This window comes from Telopea speciosissima, chromosome 5 (genome assembly GCF_018873765.1).
Source record: "Telopea speciosissima isolate NSW1024214 ecotype Mountain lineage chromosome 5, Tspe_v1, whole genome shotgun sequence".
NCBI classification, from domain to species: Eukaryota; Viridiplantae; Streptophyta; class Magnoliopsida; order Proteales; family Proteaceae; genus Telopea; species Telopea speciosissima.
Window position 1 is genome coordinate 17,898,729 of NC_057920.1, and position 22,795 is coordinate 17,921,523.

Genomic DNA, 22,795 nt, shown 5'->3' on the forward strand with positions numbered 1-22,795 from the left:
TTTTCTTGAACTTTTTGTTTGAAATGGTTTTTCTCGGTCCAATCAAGGTAATTGAATCTCTCGATTGGCGTATCGGTTCATTGATGTTTGACAGTCCCGTACACATGCCTTATATTGAACCATGCAACATTGTTATGTGGGGGGACTAATGCGTGTTTTAACTGCTTACCTTGGGCGTTGATTATTACATCTACTTGGCATCTTGGGTGTTAAACATCTTAGAAGCTGAGTGGAATCCCATTGCGATCCTACCCCTTTTCTTTCGGTTCCATTCATTTACATAGTAACGGTTGATCATGGCTTCCTTTTCATGATCCTCTTGTAAGATTGGATCTTACCGTAGGATGGAGGAGATTGTTAGAAAAGGAAACTTATTGGGTGAATATTGGATATTCAACCCAATATTTGATTCCCCTAGCAATGCATATCTTTCCTTGTAGGAAAAGATTAGATGGGCTAGCAATTGAGTCCCAATAGGAAACTCAATATGCCTTGCCTATGTGAACTACCAAATTGGGACTGTGTGAAGTGCAATTCATATTTAATTATGGGATTGCAAAATCACAGACAAGGAATGCACAAGGCACCAAAATCGTGGAGCTCTCCCTCTCCCTCCTAAACCGTTTTCTCCTTCTCCTCTGTTAGTGTTTTGATCTTAGAGATAGTTCAAGCTTTTGTGCTCTTGGAAGTGTGGAGGAGATAGGTTGACCGTGTGAGGAACGCAAAACTTGCATGGTGCATTGAACGATCGTGAAAGGGCTATCATCGTTTGGTGGTCTTGCATCTGTGAGGCTTAGGTAATAATCGTTCCCTGTATTGTTCTGTTATTGAATGACTTCTCCCATCAATATCTTGATCTTATATTCGCTTCCGCATGAATCGCATTTTGGATGCTATCACCAAGACCTTGGAATGTCAGGCTATAATTCAGCTTATTAGGAGTTTTTGTTTGGCCTCTGGACAAGAGTTGAACCTTGAGAAGTCTAGTGTTAGTTTCAGCCCATTAACTCGGGGGGCGACTAGCATATTTGCTCTCTTTTGGGGGTGAGAGAGGTCTCTAACCATGGTAAGTATCTTGGCATCCCAACTGATTTTGGGAAAGCAAAGAAGCTGGTCTTTTCGGACATTGTTGAGAAGGTGAATTCGAAACTTGTGGGTTGGAAAGGGAGTTTACTTTCTCATGCTGGGAGGGAAACCTTAATTAAGGCTGTCGCTTCTTGCCTGCCCTCTTATGTCATGTCTATGTTTATCATGCCTAAATCCATTTGCCATCTCCTTACACAAGCTGTTAATCGATTTTGGTGGAAAGACAATTCAGGTACGGGTGTCTTTTGGGTTAAGTGGGATCATCTGTGCAATAGCAAAAGGGATGGTGGCCTTGGATTTAGAGATTTTGAGGGGTTTAACCTAGCTCTATTAGCTAGGCAGAGCTGGCGGCTCTTGCATCATAAAGAGGGCCTCTGGGCTAGGGTCCTTAAAGAGAAGTATTTCCCTCGATCTGATCTTTTGCCCTGTTCACCTAGTCAGCGGAGCTCTTGGGCCTGGCATAGTCTTCTTAGAGGTAGGGATCTTCTCCTCAAAGGCATTAGAAGCAGGGTGGGTTCTGGGCACACTATTGATATCTTCAAGGATGCTTGGCTTCCTTCTCTTCCTGGGGGCAAGATTTCTAGTGCTCTGCTGGGAGAGGTTAGGTGGGTGGCAGACCTGATCTGCCATGACTCAGGTCAATGGAATAAGGAAGTCCTGAGACATAATTTTTCTGATAGGGAAGTGTGTGAAATTACCAAGATTCCTTTAAGTATCTTTGCGAGGGAAGATTCCTGGGTTTGGTCTTTGTCCAAAAATGGCATTTTCACAATCAAGACTGCTTACTTCTTAGCTCGTGCTACCACTACTAATTCTGCTATAGCGTCTACTTCTTCTGCTAACAAATTCTAGTCTTGCTTATGGTCATTGCCTATTTTGGCTAAACTCCGTCATTTTTTATGCCGTGCCTGTACTAACATCTTGGCTGTTAAAAGGAATTTGTTTTGTAGGAATATGTCGGTGGATCCCTTATGTCCTATTTGTGGGGTTGAAGAGGAGTTTGCTACACATGCTCTTTTTACTTGTCAATTTGCAGATACATATTGGCAAACCTCCCCATTTTGGTTGTCTTTTAGTGCTGGCCAAGGCTGCTCTGTTAAAGAGTTTACTGCTCAATTTCTGCAATCTGTTCAGCAGTTCCCAGATCCGGATGATGCAATTATACAGTGGGTGTCCTTGCTTTGGCAGATATGGAAACACCGTAACATGGTTGTGTTTCAACACTCTATACCTTCCTTATCTGCTGTCATGTTTAGCTTTAATAACTCTGTATTGGATGGGAGAATGGGGTTTGAGAAGAAGCTGAGGAAAGATACATTTGCTCCTTCGTGTGTTATTTCCCCTTTAGTTTCCTGCTGTAGCTCTAATCGGTTTTCTGTCCATGTAGATGGTTCCTGGTGTCCTGCTAGTGGCCTTGGTGGAAGGGGAGTGGTGATCTGGGATTGGAGGAAGAAGTTTGTTGCTGCAAAGTGCAAGTCAAGTGTAGGATATTCAGCTCTTGCCATGGAATCTGAGGCGATTCGAGATTCTTTGTTGTTGGCCCGTAGTTTGGGGCTTAGAGACATTGCTGTTTTTTCTGATTCTTTGTCACTTGTGAACTTTCTGTCCTGTTCTTCTGGTGCCTTAGATTGGGCTTCTAGTGTTGTAGCTAAAGACATTTTGGATTTGTGTAAATGTTTTCTGGATGTTAGGTTCTTGTATGTTCCCCGATCCCTAAATAGGGAGGCGCATGTCCTAGCAGTGGGGTCCTGTAAGCTTAGGTTGTCAAAAGTCTGGTGGTTGTCCCCACCGCATTGCCTTGTATCTCTTGCTCTCTTCAGCAGGCCTTCTGGTTTTACTAAATAAAGTTTTGCTGGGTGGCTTTTTGCTGCCCTCCCTTGATTTAAAAAAAAAAAAAAAAAAAACATAGGGTGGACAGTTTTATAAATAAAATTCCAAAAGTAACTAATCATGTAATTTTCCCAAAAAAAAAAGGGGAAATTTACACATACCACCCCTGAGGTTTGACGAAAGGATATTTTCACCCCCCAGTTTTGGAAAATTCTGCGTATCCCCCTGAGGTTTGCAAACGGTAACAAATAAGCCCATTCCGTCAGTTCATGACTAACACTGTTAAAAATTAGACTTGAACTGATGGAATTGCCATTACAAAAAAAATAAAAATAAAAAAAAACACATGCGCAACTCATCTTTCCCAAATTGGGGAAAATGAGTTGCAGGCATCCCTTTCTCTCCAGCAATCACGTGAAACAAGTTATCAATAGAGGTTTGGATAACTATCACCGCAGGTACATCATGATTGACTCGATTGATGCTCTCTACCATGTCAGTTTCGGTGGCATGATCTTCTCCTACCCAGTCGCTATCCCTGAAGAGCGTCGTCATCTCGAACACCAACAGCACGCCAAAGAACATGGCGGCCATTAATCCCTTTCTGATCGATCGATCGATCTAGGTATGCGATTGTTGTCCATTGTCTTGTTCTATTTCTTATTTGATGTTTATCAGGAATTGAGGTTTGATTTCAGAAAACAAAGAAATTCCTCCATGTTCTATTTCGTAATGCACAAGCATTCTCTGTTCTTTGATAAGTTGATTGAACACATATCTACTAGATTCTATCTTCGCGCAGAAGACAAAGGGAAGCCATGGTTCCAGGGTTTGAGCAAGGTTGAGAAAGCTTTCGTGAAGAAGGAATCGAAAGAAAACATTAAGAAAGCTCGAATAGAGAGATTGGACCCGGAAAATTCTTCCACAACACTAGACCTTCTAAAAAAAGTTTGGAAAATGAAAAAACTGGCGACAAATTGGACGAAGAGAACGAAAAGGAGGAGATTGAACATGATGGACATTCGAAAGGGGAAGATCGATCAGTCACATACAAAGAACTAGCCAATGTCTGCACCGACGAATCGAAGAGCTTCGATCTACTCGAGGATTTGATTCTTTAGATAAAGCTAAGAGGAAGAAGAGAGAGAAGAAATAGAGTAAAAGGAAAAGGAGCAGAGAACCCAAGAAAGGGACTGAAGGTTAATGAGTCCTCTTCCAAGACTGAGAAAGACATTTCTAAAGCCTCTGAGGCACTAGCATTTAGTCATGTGAAGCTCGGAAAAGAAGGCGAGCATGGTAGGAAGACGAGGAAGCTTTCGAAGTTGCAGGCTCTTGAAGAGGCAAAGAAGCTAGAGGAGGCGAAGAAGGATCTGGAGAAAGGTGGGATAATCTCGAAGAAGCATCCATGGAAAGCGGCGACAGGTAGAGCTGTGGGTATTAAGGTTCATGATGATGTTAAGCTCATAAGCAAGAGCATTAAGAAGGAGAAAAAGCATCAGAAAAATGTTGAGAAGTGGAAGGATAGAACCGAGACAACACAGACAAATAAGGCAGAGAGACAGAAGATTAGGTTGTTTGTCTCTGCTACCCATCTCCCTTCTCACTTAACAACCAAGAATTTAATTAAAACAAAAAACAAAGAAAAAAAAACCCTACCTGCTTTTTGGAAGAGGGAAAGGAAGGATATTTGAGGATTGAGAGAAACCTAAATCAAATGGAAGAGGGAAAGGAAGGATATCAGTCAGATAAGAAATAGATCAAGGGAAGGCTGCCATGGATAATAGTTCCTGCGTAGGTTCAGGTTGCCTGAGAATGCCAAGATTGATCAGGTGACGGCTGCCATGGATAATGGAGTGCTCACTGTTACTGTGCTCAAGGAAGAAGTGAAGAAGCCAGAGGTGAAGGCCATTGAAATCTCTGGCTAAGAGTTCTCGTTCTGACAAGAGAGAGAGAGAGAGAGAGAGAGAGAGAGAGAGAAAGGGATGCTTGCAACTCATCTTCCCCAAATTGGGGAAGATGAGTTGTAGGCGTTTTTTTTTTTTTCTTTCTTGTAAAGGTATTTCCGTCAGTTCAAGTCTAATTTTTAACAGTGTTAGTCATGAACTGACGGAATGGGCTTATTTGTTACCGTTTACAAACCTCAGGGGGATATGCAGAATTTTCCAAAATTAGGAGGTGAAAATATCCTTTCGTCAAACCTCAGTGGTGGTATGTGTAAATTTTCCAAAAAAAATAGGATGAGATCATGAGTTTTTTATTTTACTGCGCGGGCCGGTAATTTCGCACGCTGAGTAAATAATATCGTTGTTTCTTTCTTCCATTGCTGTCATATATTGGCAGTCTATTTTTTCTTAATTAATTAACTGTGTAAGTACCTTTTTCTCCGAATGTAGTTCCACGCGGATGAGAAAATCCCCTTTGAAATCAGGCAATAAGAGAAAGGACATTTATGTCATATCATCCCCTCATATTTGAGGGGTGGGCAATTTCTTTTGAAAAAGGAATCTCCCATCCTCCCTTATTTAACTTTACTTTCCTCTTCTTTTCTTCTCCGTCTCTCGATCAAAAATGGATTCTTTGGCTCTGTTCTGTACGGCGGGTCTCCTGTTCGGCGGCCTCTACTGGTTCATCTGCATCTTGGGATCGGCAGAGCAGAAGGGCAAGCGAGCGGTGGACCTCACCGGAGGCTCAATCTCACGGGAAAAAGTCCAGGACAAGTACAAGCAGTACTGGACCTTCTTCCGCCGACCTAAAGAGATCGAGACGGCGGAGAAAGTCCCAGCCTTCGTCGATACGTTCTACAATCTGGTGACTGACATCTACGAATGGGGTTGGGGACAATCCTTCCACTTTTCACCTTCCATTCCCGGCAAATCTCACAAAGATGCCACTCGCCTCCACGAAGAGATGGCCGTCGATCTGCTCAACGTTAAGCCAGGAGACCGGATCCTCGATGCTGGATGCGGAGTCGGTGGTCCTATGCGTGCCATCGCCGCCCATTCACGTGCCAATGTGGTGGGCATCACCATCAACGAGTATCAGGTGAAGCGTGCTCGGATGCACAACAAGAAAGCCGGTCTCGATTCGCTCTGCGAGGTCGTCTGCGGAAACTTCCTCGAAATGCCTTTCCCTGACAACAGCTTCGACGGTGCCTACTCGATCGAAGCTACCTGCCATGCTCCCAAGCTTGAGGAGGTCTACGCAGAGATCTACAGGGTGTTGAAGCCTGGATCAATGTACGTGTCTTACGAGTGGGTCACGACCGATAGGTACAGGGCGGAGGACCCGGAGCAGGTGGAGATTATTCATGGGATTGAGAGAGGTGATGCATTGCCTGGATTGAGGAGGTACGATGAGGTTGCAGACACTGCGAGGAAGGTTGGATTCGAAGTTGTGAAGGAGAAGGATCTGGCGAAACCCCCTTCAAAACCATGGTGGCAGAGGTTGAAGATGGGAAGGATTGCTTACTGGAGAAACCATATCTTGGTGATTCTGCTATCTTGGATTGGGATCGCACCTAAGGGTGTTGTCGATGTCCATGAGATGCTATTCGTGACCGCCGATTACCTCGCCAGAGGTGGGGAGACGGGGATTTTCACTCCGATGCACATGATCCTCTGCAGGAAGCCGGAATCCTCCCCTTCCTCCTCTTAGTGTTTTGTTTGCTTAGATTATCAAATCAAATTCCAATCTTGAAGTTTCAAAGGGGGATTGGGATTATTGCACACGGAGGTACCCCTGCCCTCTCTCTTCTGTTACTTTCTTCTTCGCCCCTCCCCCTTTTTATGTTAATTTGTTTCTTTTTCATTATTATCATCTTCAGTGTAGTTGTTCTTCTTTTGGTTAATTTTCTGGTTGGATTTCTTCTTGTAATGGCTGGAGGATTGAACTGTAGAAGGAGATGGGGCCTTTTTTTTTTTTTTTTTTTTTTCTTTTTAAGTTTTGGGTATTTAAAGAATGGTTTGGACTTAAGATTCCTAGACTGGCCATGAGCGGATCTTTATCACCTCCAGTTTGCTGACTGGCCCAGTTCCCCAGTTCCTCTAACAAAGGGGGGCTGAAATGACCTCTCTACCCATGCCCAAACACCCTGCCCGGGTGGGGTCCACCATCCCCCTATTAGAGGAACTGGGGAACTGGGCCGGTCAGCAAACTGGAGGTGATAATTTTCCGGCCATGAGCAGGGAATTTTGGATCTCCACTCTACAGTGTTGTTTATGGGCGAGGCAGGGAACCCATTGGATTGGTGATATGTCAATTCTAACCATTGGATATCTAAAGAATGGTTTCGACGAGACACTTGCCAAATTCCACATAATTTGCTAGATTTAAGTCTTGGTGTAACCATTGAAAGTCAAAATCCTATTTTGACACTGACATGTAAAGTCTGAAATCTTAATTACTTGAAATACCTTTTATTGTGCGATGGTTGAATGGAATGTTTTGCCCAATTATTCGGTGAAAATTTCATATATAATCAATGCATGGTTAGACTAAAACATGACTCTTGGTTTTAACTTTTAAGACAAATTCCATACTTAAATTCAACATGTATCATCCCATTTATGTCGTGCACATGATAGTCTGGTCATGTATTTTCTTGGTAGTTATTGATTTTTTTTGGGAAATGTTCTCTACATTGGGGGCATAGGATGCGCCCAAACACATGGGGATGGGCAAAATGATCAGCCTGCCCTCCTGAATGACCAAAATGATATGCCTGTCCCACCCCATGTGTTTGGGCGCAACCTGTGCTCCCGTGCGTTCTCGTGCAGAGAACATTGCTCTTTTTTTCAATGTTCTTGATGGTTTTAGATTTTTGATAGTTCTATTTTGTTAGTTAATCAACTTCAATTAAGCGGTAACTTGAGGTGTGAGAAGGGTAGGGGGAGATTTTGGGTCTCTTTACAAAATTTCAGTGATTTGCAATGTGATGGTTTGGCTATTTGGTGGGTTGTCTATAGATACTACCCTATGAACATGCTTGTCCATAAAACCCCCATTTTCAGTGCATTGAATTTTTCATAAACGTAGATTTTCCTCTAGAAGACACTTAGCAAATAGCAATGATAGAATCCCCCAAGTCATTCGCATTAGATTTCTAACCTAGGTTTTCTTTTAGGAGGTAGTTTTCTTTCACCCTTTGTTGGATATATGTGTCCATCAAAACTCGGTTTAATTTGCATTGAACCATTTATACATTTTGGTTTAATATTATCACATGTGATATGAAATTCTTGAATATTATGTATCTTTAAGTTTACATTTAAAATGATAGTCACGACTAGGGTTTAGGTTGGACACTATTATCATATGGTAGTCGCATTGGGGACACCTAAGCATGTTGATGTCAGAGTGCGAATGTGAGTACACATATTGTTGTGTATTGGCGAAGAATCTATTTATGTCAATTCTCTCATGTATTACTGCCGAATGTAATGGATAGACATACGTCACTAAGACCCAGTACCTGAGAGGATCTTGTCATTACAAAATGTGAACACATTCTTTGGTTTATCAATGACTGAGGTTCTAAGAACCAAAGCCGGTATTGTTGGAATATGCGAACATTTTGTGAGTGAAAGAGTCACACAACATGGTCTCCACTGCCCAATTGGGGAACATTAAGTAAGAGGTTGTATGTGGATGGTCGGATGAGAATCAGGATCCTGTACCGTTTTGGAAATGGTTTTGCAAAACATATTTTCACATATAATGATCAATAATAGTTGATCACGTTTTGCAGATTCCGATCACGTACACAGACACTTTGATATGGACATGTACTATGAAATAGGGTTTGATAGTATATGTATACATGTCTTAGATTTCATAACGATGATGTTGATTAGTGGATGGTTGGTACATAATAAGTTATTATTATATAAGGGTAATTTTGGGATTTGATGATTAATTAATTGATTTATTTAATTTAATGGATGTGGTGCTATTATTTAATTATCCATTAAATAGAAAATAAATAATTAATTATTTTTCCTTTGAGATTTTGCTTCTTCACCAATTCAAGTAGGAGAGAGAGAGTTAGACTTTCACTAGGAATATTAGAGCCTCATACATATATAAACCTAAAGGGGGGGAGTCGGCCAAGTCTTTTGGCAGAATTTTCTGTCCTTTCCCCTTGGCCGAAATGTCTCTCTCTCTCTCTCTCTCTCTCTCTCCTTCTTGATCTCTAGTGTGTGAGGGTGTGGGTTTTAGAAATCCTAGTCTTGTCTAGCGTGCTCATTGGAGGAAGTACCACGATCTAGAGGAGGAGCAAAACTTGAGGCTTTTCAGGTTAGCAAATCTAATTAATTCTTTTGTGGTTATTTTTGTATTATTTGTTATTCATGAGATGCAAAAGAATACCCGAATTGATCTCATTCTGCTGCGCATTCGGGTAATGGGATGGTTTCTTTTTTTCATAAGATGGAAAAAGATGTTCTTTTCTCTTCTTGTCTTTTCCTTAATTCTTATGGGACAGAATAAGAGATCCGTGTGATTTATTTTTTTATCTTACCATAAATGCAATTTTGATTGATTTCCCTATCTATTAACTAAGAAGAACCAAGAGACGATCTTATGACTACCAACACCCTTAACCAAGGGATTGGGGTTTGGATGGTGTGCAGAGGGTATTGGGGAATCAGGGAGGCAAGTGTTTATGACCCTAGATGGAGAATTTTTTCCTTTTTTTATAAAGGGAATTGGACCGGGCCATTTAACCAATCGTATTTTCGTTGAACAATCTATTGACGACAACGGAAGTGATACAGTATCAGATACATAACAAAAATTGTAGTGACAGGATCTCAATGAACACATGTGATAACAAATCAATTAGTGGGATAAATATGTTACCTAAAATGCACTAATTATACGTTCCTTTAAAGGGATGCAACACAAGAGTATAATCACCAAAGCTTTGTTCCAACTCAAATGCAGAAATCCTAGCTTGAGGAAGAAGAATACTCTCTTTTTCTCTCTCAATTGTTGAAAATAATTGAGTGCAGCAGCTAAAGTTTGAACTAAGCATCCCTTTAAATAGAAAAACCTTAATTAGAAAATTACAAATCAATAATCAAGAACATATCATGTGGTGTGATCTTAAATGGTAACCCTTTAAGTTATCCATATTTGCACAGAAAGAAATCTTTACACTTTAAATTTTCTTAATCACACTAAAAGACATCTCTACAAAATGCATAACTTGAAAATCCCCTATGGTAGAAAATTTCATTACACTTTGTCCTCACACTACCAATATCCAACTCACAAGTATGGAAAACAACTGTCTCGTCAAAATTGCAAGTGCATTGTATAATTAACTGCGAGTATTATGACCAATAATCAATCAAATTTATTTGAAACTTGTTTCAAATAGTACTATCTAATATTATCGAGGCCCCGATTCCAATCGATCATTATCCCAATAACTCACATACTTGGATGCTCACCCTGTCGGGTTGTGAAACCTTAGTGAGGAACACCCTCATTTACGCATATAAATCATACAATGAGCATCTGATGTGTAATCAGGCCTGTCAGTAGACATCAATCATTGGATCACCACAATTGCATGAAATATAAACACAATAGTAAACGCCTTCCAGATATGAGAAAAAGTAACTACCGAAAACTCCCCTTGCGAATACAATAGCGGTAAACCAAATCAAGAATTCGAATGGATCAACGTTCAACACAATTAAGTGCCCACATTTATAGTTCCATACTAATCTTCATTAGAGAAATATACAATGTGTCCCTAGAGCAGAGTGCCCAAGTCTATCCACAGTTGTGAACTAATAACAGTAAAAGTGAATAATTGCACATTATCAAAATAATCACAACAAGCACAAGAATATGAAAATATATTAATTAATTTAATCAAATTCAATTAGGTTTGATGGACACATACATCAAATACAATTAGTGCAACACAATCATCATTGGATTATTAAGACCAATGAGCAATTTTCTTTGAATGATCCAGCCCAACTTGACCCTGTTGCAGCCCTCATGATGTCCCTTAATTAGGAAGTGGGAGAATAAGATCCGACACATCTGAATCAATTTTGTTTCAAGGCAACCCGCTGTACATCTTGAGCAAAGGCCTTCACTCTAAATTTGGTCTATAAAATCAATGGTCGTTTGCAGTATCTTTGTATTTGGAATAAAAACGTTTTTGGGAACTTATTACAGACGAAATCTAGTCTTTCTTTTATCAATACCATTATCTTCAAGACCATTGAGTCACATGAGGTAGTTTGAATATTTAAACAAAAGCCTCCTAATGTATTGGTAAGGAGAAATGGTGAGGTGCAGAGTAGAGGACTAGAAGAATTAGAAGTAGACCAAAATGACCTAGGAAGAAGGGGTGAGAGACAATAACGGATAATGGCATTGGGGGGGGGGGGTGTTACGATGACTATGACTTCAAATTGAATGGTGAAACAAGATTCATGCAGGGTACCCCATTGAGTTTCAATACGGTTTGGTTAAGTAGAGGATTGCTCAAGAAAGTCCAGCAAGCTTGGCCTAGACTTTGGGTGGCCTTGGAATAATAGGCCCATAGTTCCTGCAGGTTGCCCATAGACTTCTTAGTGTATTTTTCCTTTGACAACCCAATTAATACAATGAATAACGTGAGTCATCCCTCCTAGAAAGGGTGCTCCTTGACGGTTACATGAGTCCAATTACAGGAGATTCTAGAATTTGCCATTTACCTGAGTAGGTGGGATGGAAGGGTTAAGAGGGTTCATGTACCCCTCATCTCACACCCTCTGCATCTGCCAAGTTTCACCCTTGAGACGACTGACATGGATAAGATGGCTTAGCACAGGGCTTACATAGACAACAGAACACTACTCATATGAAAAGGCCATGTGTCATCTAATTAATGAGGTGGTAGTGTACTACCAAAAATCCCAAAACATGGTAACCCAAGAAATATATACAGGGCTGGCAGAGAAAAGGAATGCCTCACATGGCAACTAGAGATCTCTGTAGGACAGCTTGAGTTGGCCATATCTTCAGCCCTCCATATTCCATGAAACCCTTTGGATCAACAGGAAACAAAGACTGTTTCAACAAAGCTTCTTTTGAACATCTAAATTAATGATCCAAATTAAGACGTAATGTTCTTATTTAAAAAAAATTGATTTACCTTTTATTGAATGACATTGATTTCTTACAAGTAATGTTATCTTTGTACAATTTGAGGAATGCAGCTTAAGCTATCAAGAATGGTGCTGCTGCTTCTTGTTTCATCAAAAAAAAAAAGAATGGTGCTGCTTCAATTGCTGTGACATTTAACAATGATGTTTAAACAAAAAAATAAAAGAAGAAAAAAAGAAAGATAGTTAACAATGATGGGTTGAGGTAAGTAACCATTGATCTACATGGTCATTGCTTGCTTAGCTGCTTTCGCTGCAGCATCTTCTTTTTCATCTTCTCCCGTCTTTCCTCTTCTTCTATCAGGCCAAGTTCTCTTTCATCTTCTTCTCTTGCAATTCTTGCACTGTGGGCAGAAAGTTTGAATAAGAACACCCGAAAGAAGAAAATACACGACATAGGCATAATCCAATAAAGATTGGGTACAGACAGTTTTTCACATCCTATGCCATCACAGATGGGATTGATTTATGTTGAAACATGTGTCTAAACCCCCTCCGCCCCCACAGACAATGACTAGACTATACTTGGATCATCCAAATATTTTATTGGAGAAGAGTTCTCTGTGGGGAAGTGTACTTCCACACCCAGAAACAGTGGTTGGGGGGGGGGGCAAAATGACCATCCCACCCCTTTTGAAAGGTGGAAATCCCACCCCCCATGATGCTTCCACGTGTGCTCTCATTGGGCCCCCGTGCACACAGAGGCCACTCCCCCCACAGAGAACGTTCCCCTAATTTTTCATAGAACTTAATATTTGCAAACATGAACTCTAGTCCCCAGTCCCCATCAGAAGTATGAGCTCAAAAATTGTACAGCCAAACCTGCAGAAGAGAAACATGGAAACTTTGTGACCACAATCCTTACCTTTTCCTCTCCTCCGCTAGGATATCGTCAAAATTAGCTTCCATGTCGCTGTCCTCATCATCCCGTGCAGTGTATTTATCAGGATTGTACCTGCAATATATCATATGCCGTTTTATGAAATAAGCAACAGTTAATACCACACACACACACACACACACACACACACACACACACACAGGGTTTCACAGACAGCCCACGAGTAAGGGCTTCTCATAGGCCAAAATATGTGCCATGTGGCAGCTCGGAATGGAGCACAACTTTTGAGGACAGGTATAAAAAAAGGTGCCCTGGTCACATGTCAAATTTCAACCCCAAAAGAGTGGGCCACATGGCAAAACAAAACACTTAATATCCAAGCCTTCCATGAGGGTGCACACTAAAGCATGGACTAGCAAGATATACATGCTAATACATGGAAAGGAAAATTAGAATTAGGCTTTAATATTGGACATGTGGCCAAACCATACCATGCCATACCTATCCAAGGGTAAGAACTGCTGCATCATCCTTCCTGCTTGGGTCATGCAAAGGAACTTTGGCCAAGAAAGTAAATATTCTTTGGCTCACATTTGTTTTGGGAGGGGGGTGGGAGGGAAATGGAGGCCAAGGGAGGGGGGAGTCCGGCATGCTTTTATAACCTTCACTTTTGTCATAACTGTAGTAGCACCAAGTCAGTGACATATTGAAGTATTATCCCCACCCCCCCCCCCCCCACCAAAAAAAAGAAGGGAAACTTGCCTAGATATACTTGATAAGAGTAAATTACAAAACAAGTAGGGTTAACTTCGTTACACGTACTTTTCTAGTAAACCTACTGGTTTTGTAATTATTGTTTCAATCAAGTAGATCTAGGAAAAAAGCTCACAAAAAAATTATTCTAGAGGTGTGAGGGGATACTTAAGGCCCTACAATATACAATTATGCCATGTAAGAATGTATTTAATGCAGACCGGTTTACATTTGGGCCAGGTTTTGAAGCTCAAAGTAGGGGTTTTAAAGGATGCACATTTTAAAGCTCAAAGTAGGGATTTTAAAGGATGCACATTTTAAAGCTCAAAGTAGGGGTTTTAAAGGATGCACGAAATTAATATTTTACTAGTGGGTCCCATGTCTAGAGTCCAAATTTAAAAATTACCATCCAAGAGTCCTTTACAACTGCCAATTTCTAGCTAGCCTAGGGTTGATACCAACCAGCCAAAGTTGCACCGCTATGTCAAAAAATTAAAGCTACCATTATAGCCAACCACACACAATTTGTGGAAAACCCAAAATCTCAAAAGAAAAATCTCACCTAAACATGCGTCTGATCATGCTAGTGTAATCCAGCTCGTCTTCGTACTCATCAAAGGGCCTCCTTGCAGGCTGCTTCCTGGGTTGGTGCTCTAGCTTAGTGGCACGCATTGGACCTTGCTTAGAATCATCCTTAACCTACAGTATTCATACAAATGAGTTTATATTTCTCACACAATCCACTGGGAGGGCTGCATATGTGAATGTTACAAAACTCTTAAGGAGTCCGGGAATCTACTCGTGCATGATGCAGGAGCATATGTGGTAACATTTGAGTGCTGTTAGCAGGAACTTCCTAAGCATGTAGCGTATTGTTTTTGAGGAGCGTATATGCTCAGCACTGGGAGGGCTGCATATGTGCATGTTACAAACCTCTGAAGGAGTCCGGGAATCTACACATGCATGATGCAGGAGCATATGTGGTAACATTTGAGTGCTGTTAGCAGGAACTTCCTAAGCATGCAGCGTATTGTTTTTTTTTTTGTGTGTGTGTGTGTGTGTGTGTGTGAGAGAGAGAGAGAGAGAGAGAGAGAGAGAGAGAGAGATGAAAACCTGAGGTTTGGAAGGCACTGCCTGTTTCACCATAACCCTTGCTTTGTGAGGTTCTTGAATTTGCCTTTTCTGTTCCAAATGTTTCTTCTGAGCCAATGGGTTTACCTTCAATAAGGCTGGTTTTTTAACAGCAGCCACATTATTTTTCGCAACTACTGCTGGTGCCTTCTTCAATTCCATGGTATGAGCTGCAGTTTTAGAAGTAAAGCCTTTCACTGATACCAGTTTTCTTTCTTCACGACCATTAGAGACTGGCCTGCTTCCGTGCTTGCCCGTTGACAGCTTGTTGCTCTTCAATGAGACTTGGGCCGATCGTGCATCTTCCACATCAGGAAAAACATTGATAAGTTTCTCCAAAAAAAAAAATACAATATTTAAAGCAATAAACCAATTATGAAATTTAGTAGACCAACAACAAACCAGAGCTTGGGAAAGAAACATTTCGAGGTGGGGGATCTTTTGGAGGGGGCAGGAAGCTCTGCATCGTCAGACAATAGAAAGGAATAATCACGTGCATCCTTGAGCTTCTGTGCTTTAACTTTTAACTGCAACAGAAGAATAATACCCAATATCGATTAGAGAACATCCATGGTTTTCAAAGTTAGTAAAAGGAAGTTTAACAAATTGATTTTTACCTCATTAATGACTCGATGTGTTTGGGCGTGCACAGCAGGTTTTTTTCCTTCAGTGATTGAAGCGGGAGCTTTTTTGTTCTACAGACATAAGAGATTATAATTAAAAGGAAGATTAAGGAACAGCAAGACTGTATAAGCATCAGGATTGTTATTATCATATGTATAAGCATCAGGATTATTATTTCTCATGTTAATGCATTACAACACATGTATAGACAAAGAGTTTAAAGGGGCCCCAAAACTGCCAATGGAAGTCCTCACTATGGTAAAAAGCAACCCAACCAAAAGAACCCAGCCGAGGCTTCTAAAGGTTAAGATGTCACCACTTTCGCCTAATTACCTGGTTATGTGATGAAATAGACCCCAACTAGAAGGAAGGGGATCCTCTCCAGTGCACCCAGTATGCATTAGACGGCTGGCAGCACCCGGGCTCGCATCCCAAGTGCTGCTCAGACATCGTGGCAAGGATCCAGGTCCCAACTAGAATGCCATTGATCCATTCTTATGGTGCGACAAATATCTAGGTTGGTTGGGTCCTCCATGCATCCCCATCCAGTCAGGGATTGTCCCCATAACCAAGTGCCAGCCAAATGTAGAGTAAAAGATAATTAGTGCACGAGGCTCCCGCTACTGTAGGGTAGCCTTATATTTTCATAATGCTCATTCTGATTTGCTTATGTTTTCTGTGATGAAATCCAAGTTTTGATGTCAATCCTATCTCAAAGATATAGTACATAACTAAGTACAGATATTTGGCAGTTTGACTTTGGAACTACCTCATACCCACACCTGACAAGGCCCTTAACCAACAGATGACTGACATGATATTTAACATACAACTGGATTATACATATATAGAACATGAGTAAGAAAATAGGTTAGATATGCAGCATTATCCCTATCATCTTCTGAAGCAAAAGGTTTGTGATACATACACCAAGAGGATTTGAGATCCTGGAAGCCAAATGTTGGGTTTCTAGCAGCGACTTGGTTTCTTGGATTACTCTTTGTGCAATAGCAGGCTGTGAAGGGCCAAAAAAGGAGCCGTAACTGCAAAGAAAGATTCACTGCAACATGAGTAATGACATCAACTATGAACAAGCTCCTAGGATTAAGACCGCAAGATAGATAATCTCTATGACAATTAATAGATAAAATACGACATATTCATCACAAACCACCAGAGTGAAATATTCACCACTCATCATAATGTTGTTTTTGCTTTCATTCTTCCATGAGAAAACAAGAAAATTTATTACCATTTTTTTGTTTGGGAGGGGGCAGGTTGTTCCCCCAAGCTTATTTGGATCAGAAAAATATTTTGCATTTATATTGATGCAGGGCCCTAAAAATAGGCCAGAAAGAATTCTTGGATCACAGGTGACTGCTACCTTACATGTGGAATAAAGAGCCAAACCATGATGCATGCCTTCACAAACTTCACTAATTGACTAATTCCATAATCCATCCTTAACTATCATGCCAAGATTCATATGCATTAGATGATTATGCTTTTTTTAGGGTGGACAAATTCTTTGAAGTAGAACTGAAGGATTCCAAATAATGAAATAGACCCCATCACCAAAAAAAAATAATCCAGTTTATTGAAGTATACGAAATTCCCAGTCTTGTCAGCCAAAATTCATAGAACAGAGAACGCAAGGAAATAGATCAACAAGGATTTTCAGTCCTGTCAGCAATAATTCATAGAATTGAAATGGAAACAATAAAGGTTGACTAGAACTTCCTTGAAACCATAAAATATGAAGAAGGATGGTGCTTGAGATATTTAATGACATACAGGAAAAAAGAGAGCCTTGAGAAGGAAAGTAAAGTATACATCACTAACTTGTCATATGGAAGTTTCTTTTTATTCTCCAGAGACTCTTTGAAAACAGTAGCATATCCCTTCTTCATATTCTTTCTCAAAGATTCCTTTATACGCTGCCTCAACTGAAGGTATTCAAGTTCCTCCTTTGTTGGCTTTGAATCTTCTTTGTAATAATCTTTTTCATATTCATATAAAACTTCATCACTTTGATGAAAGTGATGACGTTCCTAAACATTTTAAAAGAAAACATAAATAAAAATTAAACAGATAATTTTCATTAAAATCTAATCTTTAGAGAACAAATAAATAGTTTCCCATAAGTCAACAGGACACGTACTGCTCTGCAATGGCTCAGCATCTCAAAGTTGTATCTCCAAGAAATTTGCTTTACAGGTGCCAACAAGAATTCAATGCCTGCATGTTTAGCAAGGAAAAGTTTGATTCAGAGTCTTCAGAGTATCAAACCACAATAATCTAATTTCTTTATTATACTATCAACTAAGGACTGTTACATAATCATAGTAGGACTCTACCACAAACATAGTAGGACTCCAAAGCATAGTAGGACTCTAACACCTATAGACGGTTGATACACACGGAGAGAGAAAGAGAGAGAGAGTTTCTTCATAATAGAAAATCGGAAGCTTAAGAAGGGTTTTAGAATTGCAATCTAAAGGAAACCCCAAAAAGCTTTAAAGAAAACAGAGCTCATACCCAGCCTGAACGACCCCGAATCATTCAACGAAGAAACTGTATCTACTGAATCTAGCAGATAAGAGAACAGAAACCCTAGAAGTAGAATCAGATTTTTTTTTGGTAAAAAAGTAGAATCAGATCAATCAAAGAAGAACCAAAAAAGGTTGCGGAACCCAGAGACATCGATACAGAGAGAATTGAAGATGAAGCAAAGTACATTTATAGGTTAAAGGAATATTACCTAAATCAAATGCGAATTACACCCAAAATCCCAATCGTCCACAACGACGGAATTCACAAGCTTCTCTCACAGAAACGTCGAACTAATCGCATAGGAACCTTCGTAGTTCGTAGAGTGTGTGTGCAATTCATTTACTTCATATTAAATATTAGAGGGAAAAACCGTGTCCGTTCATGAGTTGGGCTGCAACAGGGTCGGGTTGGGTCTGGCTTTTTAAAACTCCAGCCCAACTTGAGCCTCTTAGCGTAGCGCCCGGCCTGGGCCCTGGCCCAGCCCGACCCTGACTCAAGGCCTGAAAAATCTAATCTTGACCCACCCTCAGGGTCAGGCTGGGCTGACCTTGATTGGCCGATCATAGAGAGGAGATGGGAGATGCATGGGTTGGGCTGGGCCGAGGAAAAAATTATGAATTTTAAATAAAATAACACTATAATAAAATATATTATATAATTTATTATATTCATATAATATATTATGGGAAAAAGATCTCTACTTGGTGATGTTTCCTATGCCCTCTCACAGGGCACCGTGAGATAACGCCTCTGTCCCCTGGGTAGATACCTAGGCGGGCTCACCCATTGGCCCAGACACTTGTGTAGAGATTATGCGACCAAGTAGAGATCTCTTGCCCCCTATTCATGACCTGATCTCTTGCTCCCTATTCATGACCTTAGAAAGTTCAGATACAGAGAAAAAAGAAAAAGAAAAAGGGGTACGAATATGTATGTGTATTAAACGGGCTAGACGGAAATAGTTATTTTAAAAAATCTGATTCAATAAAACGTGTACAACAATAATACAATATGTGTTTAACATGGTTCCTCTGTAAAAATCTAGGAACAAAAAAAGGCATATATTCACCATACAACATACATTTACATCATCTAATAAACATAATAATAGCGTGTAGACAATAATTTTATCAACAAGAAGCCTCACAACTGAAATAAACACATCAAAGTATGAATGACTTCATCACATCAAACATAAAAAATAATGCATGATGTGTTATAGAACTATGAAATTCCACAAAATATTATCTACAACAAGAAAATAGATATATATATATCATCCGTCATACAACCCATGAAATCTACAATACATAATCCATGTCATAAGGAAGAAAAGACACCAATTGTTCACACATGATAGTACTAGTAATGACTAGAACTAGTTCATGCGACCCACCAAATATGCCTCTGAACAAGTCATCAGTAGTAATAAGATGAGCTACGTAAATCTGTTGAAGGCTGTATTGATTCTGGATGGTTATTAATAAAGTTACCATTTGTGGATTCATTATTCTGGAAAATAAACTGTTTAATTATCATGATTCTGTGACGTGAATCTTCTTGAAAAATTGTTTGATTATCCTGAGTCTGTCAGTTGATTCTGGATGGTTATTCATAGAGTTACCATTTGTGGATTCATTATTCTGAAAAATAAACTGTTTAATTATCATGATTCTGTGACGTGAATCTTCTTGAAAAATTGTTTGATTATCCTGAGTCTGTCAGTTGGGTTCATCCTGAATCTATTTGAAAAACTATTTGGTTACCCTGAGTCTATTAGTTGATTAAATATTAATTTATAATTAAATATTAGTTCTAATATTTTATAATTTTTAATTAAATAGTAGTTTGTAATTAAATCTTAGTTTTAATTAAATATTAGTTATTAATTAATTATTATTTTTTATTTAAATATTAGTTTTTATATAATTGATTATTAGTGTTTTATTTAAAACAAATATAAGCATAATATTTAACTAAAAAATGATATTTTATTTAATAAAATATAAGATATTATTTTCTTAACTATTAGTGTTTTGCCTCCCCGACGATTGAGGGGGCAATTTATAATCCCCGTTAATAGTTCTTCCTCTCTTTCTGCGTGCACTGCTTCTTCATCAGTAGGTAGGGAATTCGAGACGCCGGCCTCACCCGACCTTGGTTGGTCTATTACCATTGATTCGGTGCAAGCGACGCTCCTTCCTTTGTTCAAATATTAGTGTTTTATTTTTTAAAAAATTATTAATTGTTAAAAATGTTTTCTTCCAGGTTGAATCATGATATATAAATGTACTATGGAATCAGGTGGTCATGTGTAAGGTGAACTCAGGAATGAAACAACTTTAGTACAAAAAGTGGAATCAGATGGTTTTCTTAATTCCGTGGATTTACACAATCAAACAGTTTTAATATTTGAGAATCACGATTCCACGAAATTATCATTTGTGGATTTACGCAACCAAACACACCCTTAATCTGCTTCGTTGAGTTTCTCTCTCGATTGTCTTGATTTTCTTTTTCATTTTCTTTCCCTCCTTATTTGAGGATCCCAATGTATGTTGAACCACTTGTAGTAGTGTGTCAGGGTAATCTCCTATCAACTTTTTCTACCTCTTTTAGCTCTATACGTGGCTTTTACTGTGTTTTTCACTCGTTTTCTATTTTTTGGTTCTTTTGTGTCTTTTGTTACTTCTTTATTTACTTTCCTTTTTCCTTCGTTCTCTTTTCACCTTTCATTTTCCGTTGGTCCGTTTTGATAACTTTCCTCTTTTCTCTTCCATTTTGTTCTGTTGTGTCTCCTTCCTTCCCTTCTGTTATCACGATCTTCTTTTTTCCTTTCTCCCTGTGACGATAGTTCTTTTCTCTCTTGGTTCCCTTGGTTCTGTGTGAACTTTAATGTTTTTTTTTTCTCTCTCCTTTTATGGCTAGGGATTCTCTGGTTGACAAAAGGATTCATCAGTCTTTTTACAGGGGTTCTCATTGAAGCTTTGATAAGATTGGTTCATCTTCATTCGTTTCTAAGGGTGCTAATCCGTCAGAGGGGATTTTAATCCTCTCCATTTCCAAATCCATTATTTCTTGTTATTTCCCCCTCCAGAGTGTGACACGTGGTGGTCTTAAATCTAACAGCACTAAATCATTCTCTTACTTTTAAGTAATGAACTAACTATGGTTATCCCAACCCAGAGCCTAACCCGGGTCAAGTTTAACCAAACCAACATTAAACCCATAGTAAACCTAAGTTCAAACTCAACCCTAACGTTTACTAAAACTCATCTCTTTCTCCTATTTTCCTCATTCACTCAAACCCTAACGGAGCTGAAACTTCTGCGTTTTCAGGTGACGGCCCACCTCTTCTTGCCACTGTGACTTCAGTCGACAGAGCAACGAACGTGTTTTCAGGCGATGGCACACCTGATTCTTGCCGCTGCAACTTTAGGTGACGGAGCAACGAACGCGTTTTGGGAGCTACGGCACCCTCTACTTCTTCAGGTAACTACAGGCGATGTCGTTATTTTTTTTTTTATGAACACACACAACTTTTAAAAATCAAAATCAGGCCATATTAATCCATTCTTCTTCTCAGAACCAAACAGGGTTTAAAAACCCAGTATTGGGATCCAGATCGGCCCAGCCGATTTCAATCAGGATCGGTAAGAATCGATGGAGACCAGCTGAAAAAAAAAAGATTAAATCCAAAAAACTATACATTGGTTATCCTAAAAAAACACAGCATCCCTAGATTCTATCACCACATTGGTTGAGAAATCCAAAAAATGTTCTGCAACACTGTCTTCTACACATCTTAGATACACACTAAGTGTTGGTTGTAATTCCCACCTTTGGTCTCCCAAGGTCTTGTATCCTTACATAAAGTGTCAAATCTACAAGGATGGTTATGCCAAATTTCATAAGGAGTAGAAATCAACTTAGAGTGTGGTAACCTATTTAGAATGTGATTGACAGTCAACACTGCTTCTCCCCAATAACAAGCAGACATGCCAGCTGTCAATAATATGAAATTTAGCATTTTTGTCAATGTCCTGTTCTTACGTTCAGCTATGCCGTTTGATTGAGGCGAGTAAGGAGCAGTAGTTTCAATTATTATGCCCTGAGAGGCACAAAATTCCTTGAGCTCTGACAATTTATATTCTTCTCCTCTATCACTTCTAAGTTTTTTAATCTTTAAGTTCAACTGATTTTCTACTCGGTTCTTGAAAATTTTAAATTTTTCAAAAGCTTCATCTTTCGATTTTAATAGATAAATATGACAATACCTAGAGAAATCGTCTATAAAAGTGATTAAATACTTCCGACCACCTCTAGTAGTGAAACCTTTAAAATCATAAAGGTCAGAATGTATTAATTCAAGAAGTTGTGTACTCCTAGAAATCAAACGGAAAGGTTTTCTAGTAATTTTGGTTTGAGCACATACTTCGCATCTGTCAAATTTAATCAAAATGTCTAATGGCAAATTATGAGTTTTAGTTAGTTGAGCAATTTTCTATAATTGACATGTCCTAATCTGCAATGTAATGTTTTAGGATCAAACAAATTTGAACTAACTTGATTAATTGTCTCATTTGCTAAACTTAATCTATATATGTCATTAACTAAATAAGCACAACCAAAATAATGAGAGTTAACAGACAAAGTTACTCTACCACCATGAAAAGAAACACACATGCCAGTATCACATAATAGGCTAAGTAAATTAAATTCTTTTCAAAATCAGAAACTATTTTAACATCTTTCAAAATCAAAGTTTTATCTGAAGACAATACCAGATTTGCAGTTCCTTTCT

The 22,795-nt window shown here is 39.3% G+C and overlaps 1 protein-coding gene and 2 pseudogenes across 1 annotated transcript; 2 read left to right on the forward strand and 1 right to left on the reverse strand.

Annotated features, from left to right (window-relative positions):
• The first annotated feature begins 3,648 nt into the window (after nt 1–3,648).
• On the forward strand, nt 3,649–4,841 carry LOC122662837 (annotated as a pseudogene).
• A 594-nt stretch (nt 4,842–5,435) lies between these two features.
• LOC122661951 (24-methylenesterol C-methyltransferase 2) lies at nt 5,436–6,787 on the forward strand. The gene has a single exon (XM_043857469.1). The coding sequence runs from the start codon at nt 5,485–5,487 to the stop codon at nt 6,568–6,570; it is 1,086 nt and encodes a 361-aa protein (XP_043713404.1). The 5' UTR covers nt 5,436–5,484; the 3' UTR covers nt 6,571–6,787.
• Nucleotides 6,788–12,283: 5,496 nt separating this feature from the next.
• LOC122661952 lies at nt 12,284–17,423 on the reverse strand (annotated as a pseudogene).
• Nucleotides 17,424–22,795: the final 5,372 nt, after the last annotated feature.

Excerpts from the sequence above, each read along its gene's own strand:
- LOC122661951 (XM_043857469.1), top strand. The coding sequence starts at position 5,485 with ATGGATTCTTTGGCTCTGTTCTGTACGGCGGGTCTCCTGTTCGGCGGC.